Source organism: Babylonia areolata, chromosome 24, assembly GCF_041734735.1.
Source record: "Babylonia areolata isolate BAREFJ2019XMU chromosome 24, ASM4173473v1, whole genome shotgun sequence".
NCBI lineage: Eukaryota > Metazoa > Mollusca > Gastropoda > Neogastropoda > Buccinidae > Babylonia > Babylonia areolata.
The window spans coordinates 29714121-29719120 of NC_134899.1; the positions used below are offsets into that span (position 1 = coordinate 29714121).

The window sequence follows — 5000 nt, forward strand, 5'->3', positions numbered from 1 at the left end:
CCCTGTTTTTTAATCACACTCTGGGTCATTGTCACCATCCATCCACTGTTGTTGTTGTTTTTCTTTTTTTTCCCCTTTTTTTTCACTGGCTGAGGAACGCATCTTGGCAGTCTTGTGGACTGCCACGAAGTTTAAGACGAAACGGCGTTTTGCGTACCGTAATTCTGGGATCTGTTTGTTTTTGAGTGTACGTCTGTACACGGGTGGACAAAATCCTGAAAGTGAACATCAAAAAATCTAAACCACCTTGAGAACGGAATCGTTCACGTATACTCACTGACTGAGAAGTTCGAATCATACATTTTGCTATTGACATTTGGCCTCTTCTGGAAAAAGGATGCAGAGGAGGCAAGCAACACAGGGTATCCTTTTGAAGAAGCGTCATAAACACGGACGATAACTGAATGTGACAGGTTCCCCATCAATTACCTTGACATAAGAAAGCATCATAAACACCTGCCATCACGAAACGTGGCAGATCACCCATAAATTACTGGGACATATCATGAGAAGCGTATTAAACACCTACGATAACTGAACGTGGGAGGTTACATATCAGTTACTCGGACAAATCTCTCAGTCGGTCCAGGCCAGCAAATGCAAGAACTTTTTAACAGCACAGTGCGTACCTCTCTCACTGCTGCATCTTATTGCTTTGAAACACGGGATCCTCGTTGTTTTAGATTCTCGTTCATTCAGACCCGCCCGTGTTGAAACAGAACTGGAACTGGTCTGTATAATCATCTGACTCATCTGTTATCACAGTGTTTTTTGCAAACAAGCGTTGAAAACAAAACTCACAACTTAGCCCTTTAAGAACAGTGTCCAGTGGTGACCAGGGTCTAGTGGTGACCAGTGTCTAGTGGTGAACAGTGTCTAGTGGTGACCAGTGTCTAGTGGTGAACAATGTCTAGTGGTGACCAGTGTCTAGTGGTAAACAGTGTCTAGTGGTAAACAGTGTCTAGTGGTGAACAATGTCAATGTCTAGTGGTGAACAATGTCTAGTGGTGAACAGTGTCTAGTGGTGAACAATGTCAATGTCTAGTGAACAGTGTCTAGTGGTGAACAGTGTCTAGTGGTGAACAATGTCTAGTGGTGAACTTTGACATGAACAGTCAAGAACGGGCCGCGACATCAAAAGAAAGATATACAAAGTCACGAAAAATTCACTCCTTTGTGAGCACAAGAATCACCAATGTTGACAAAAAATCGAAAAAACCAACAGCGCCCCATGTGATGTGAGTGACCCTAGGTGTGATGTAAACCACAAATGAACGCCAATCAATCGTGAGACGAGACAAGTAATAGACTGATTGAGAAGTGAAGAAACCAGGTCTCCACACGTGAAGGAGACCAGTTCTCAATGTATCTGTGTACACCCCAGTCAGACTGGTTCCCTGTGGCCACGGAGTCGCTGGTGTCCTTCCCGCCTTCTGTTGTCTCCCTTGCCCTCGCTCTTCTGTCACCGACGCGCAGGATGGGTCTCGTGAGGATGGTGCGGAACGCATGCGTGGTGCTGTGTTTTCTGGGGCGACTGCTGTGGGTGTGTGTTGTGGTGGACACCCTGTTCCTCGCCTACCTGTACGAAGCGGCCATGCTGCCTAGCCTTTTACACAACAGTAGTTCCAGCGTGAATTCTGCGAACCTGTCTTCAGAACACTTTACGCCATCTTCTTCTTCGTCGTCGTCGTTGTCATCATCGGCGGTTGCAATGCCTGCTCCTGCCGCGTTATCTTCTGCTTCTTCATCATCATTATCGTCGTCATCATCGTCGTCGTCGTCATACAATCCGGAGACCAACAGTAGCTATGACAGTGTAAACGATACATTTCCCTTTGACTCACAAAACGTTTCCAGCAACGGAAACCACTGGTTTAATCCACATGACCGCAACAACAACAACATAGGCGGCTCCAGCAGCAACAATAATCACAACACCAACACCAACAGCAATAGCAAGGGCAGCCAGAAGCAGGCGGTGTCCTCTCTCCAGACGGGCCGGGCCGGCGGGGGCCGTGAGTTCCCCTTGGCCCTGGTGGTGGCCAGCTCCACGGCCGCCGTCAGCATCCTGCTCTTCTTCTGCCTGTCCTACGTCTGGCACACCCGCCAGCTTGACCGCCGCGCCCAGAAGCTGGCCATCCGCCTCGCCGCCGAGTCCGAGGCCGACGACGATCTCAACTGCTCCCAGTGCCGCACCACCACCCCCACCACCACCTACATGGCTGGATCAAGCCAGGACTCTGGCACCGACAGCGGCGGGGAGGGGGAGGAGGAGGTCTTCTCTCCAGCCATCACCACCAACGCTACCACCGCCACCACTACCTTCGCCATCTCCACCTCCCCACCACCACCACCACTGCCACCGTCACAGCTGTCCCGCCACGTGTTGGACGAGCTCAACAGTCTGAACGAGGAGGACGAGGAGGCGGTGGCGGAGGGGGAGGGGGAGGACGGGAGCCGGAGAAAGCCTGGCGGTGTGGGCAGGACTTTGGGCAGCAGGAGGGGAGGAGGAGGGGGGAGCAGGAGGGCTGGAGGGGGGAGGAGGTCGGGCAGCAGGTCGTCCCGGAAGTGGTCGGGTCACAGCGGTGGTGGTGGTGGTGGTGGGCGGAGCTCCATGGTGACTGACCAGGACATCCTCAACCACTTCGCCAGCAGGAGACACTCCACCTTCTTCATCTGACGTTGTTTTTTTTCTTGGGGGAGGGTGGGGGTGGAACCCTTACCTTCATCTTTACCTTCACCTTCAACTTCATATTCACCTTCACCTTTACCTTTACCTTCACCTTCACCTTCATCTTCATCTTCACCTTCACCTCCTTCCTCTCCTGTCGCTTCCTCCTCCTCCTTCGTTCCTTCGTCAGGGGCTCCGTTCTGAGCCTGAAAGGTCTGACCGGTGCGGTGGATTTATGCAGGCATCTGCTCCTCTTTTTTTTTTCTTCGTCTCAACAGCAGGTGTGGTGTAGCGTGTTTAGATCAGTCCGTACCTTCGACACCTCCATGGACCTGAAGCTGGAACTGAAACTGTATCTTGTGTGAACACACACTCCCAGAACCGGCACTGTTCCGGCAGTCATTCAGTCAGTCATCACCTTCACATGATTCCAAAGCTGACCGGAGCTCTTTCTTTCTTTCTTTTTCAACGCCAGAGGTTTGTTATCATAGCTTTCACTACCACTCCACGGACACAACTATAAAACTTACATTGGTCATTGTTTTTTGTTTTTGTTTTTTTGGGTGTTCTCTTTTTTTTGTTTTGTTTGTTTGTTTTTGTTTGTTTGTTTTGTTTTGTTTTTCTATCAGAACACTTTTAAAATAACACACTTTCTCACAATACCTGTTTATTACTACCACCTTGAAGTGGAATACGGATATACTGTGTGCAAATCAGCAGATTATGCACAATTTCTTTTTAAAAAATATATATACTTTTAATATAACCCACTTTATCACAATACCTGTTTATTACAATCACCATGACCTGGAATACGGATAGGATGTGTGAACAGCAGATCATACACAGCTTCTTTGAAAAAATATACATATTTGTTTTTTAAAATCATATCATGCATTACTTGGTTTATGTCCATTCGATTGTCTGGTGAAACCAATCACAGGAAAAAAGCGACTGTCTTCAGGAGTGTGGCTGCAGGTCTAGGATCTCGGCAGGAAGGCAAGGAAGGAAACGGGTCTGTGACTCTTCAGCAGATTACAGGAAGAGGGATTCCATTCTAACATCACCATCTTTCTGGTCGCTTCCAGACAGGATAACTGTGCATTATATTCCAGCACCTTTTTTTTCTGAGACCGTGACAAGAAAGGGGGTGGGTGCCTACTGTGACCACCGGGATGTATGTCATCACGATGCCAAGCGGCGGGGGGACGGGTCAACAAGCATGCGTGATATGGACGTCACATGTTTTGAAACCACCACGTGGCTATTTCCTGATTAATAACTATCAACATGAGCACAGAGAGGGACACAGAGAGAGACACACACACAGAGAAAGACACAGACACACAAAGACACACAGAGACACACAGACCCTGACAAAATTCTGTAGAAAAATCCACTTCGATAGGAAAACAAGGAAAAGAAGAAACTACAGGCAGATGAAAAAAAAAGGAGAAACAAAAGGGTGGCGTAGCGCTCTCTCAGTGTAGCGATGGGCTCTCCCTGTGGAGAGCAGCCCGATTTACTCACAGAGAAATCTGTTGTGACTAAAAAGAGTAATACAATACAATACAGTATAATACAATACAATATGAGACACACACACACACACACACACACATATATATATATATATATATATATATATGTATGTATGTATGTATGTATATATATATATATATATATATATATATATATATAAGAGAGAGAGAGAGAGAGAGAGAGAGAGAGATTCACCAGAAGTGTTAACCAAATGTGTGTAGACATCTATGATCATCAGAAAAAAAAGGCTGACATGATAAGTCGACCATCAGAGAATCCATGACAGGCGAAAATGTGTGTATATGTCTATCATAACCAACAGAATATGTCAATCAACCAAAGCATCAAGGTATGGAAAGACTGGAAAGAAATAAAATTAAGAAAAAAAACAATATTTTTTTTCCTTTCCTTTTTTTTCATGTTGGGGCCTTCCTTTTATACAAGGTCAAAGAAAATTGATATATTTCACTTAGAGATCAGCGTAATCATGTGTAGTCATCTGACTGTGGTTTCCACGTTTTGTTTCTGTTTTCCCTTTTTTTCTGTTCCAAATTGCGTGTTGGATCAACATCAGCAAATGTTGGGTTGTTTTTTTTTCTTTTCTTGTTACTGACGTTGTGATCAAAATCAACATCTATATTTTGTTGCCGTTTATTCAGCTGCGGTGATGTTGCTTCCAGAGTTGATGAATCGGATAATGATGTGGATTCTTCTGCACAAAATGATTTATATTGTTTATAAGTATCGCATTGATGTTTATTTACACTTGACAAATTCAACAATGTCT

At 45.9% G+C, this 5000-nt stretch overlaps 1 protein-coding gene across 1 annotated transcript; it reads left to right on the top strand.

The window, feature by feature from the left end:
- Nucleotides 1-906: 906 nt before the first annotated feature.
- LOC143298599 (uncharacterized) lies at nucleotides 907-3902 on the top strand. The gene is made up of 3 exons (XM_076611481.1): nucleotides 907-933; nucleotides 1385-1581; nucleotides 1858-3902. Exons 1-3 carry the CDS (start codon nucleotides 907-909, stop codon nucleotides 2678-2680), a joined length of 1047 nt encoding a protein of 348 aa, XP_076467596.1. The 3' UTR covers nucleotides 2681-3902.
- The last annotated feature ends 1098 nt before the right edge of the window (nucleotides 3903-5000 follow it).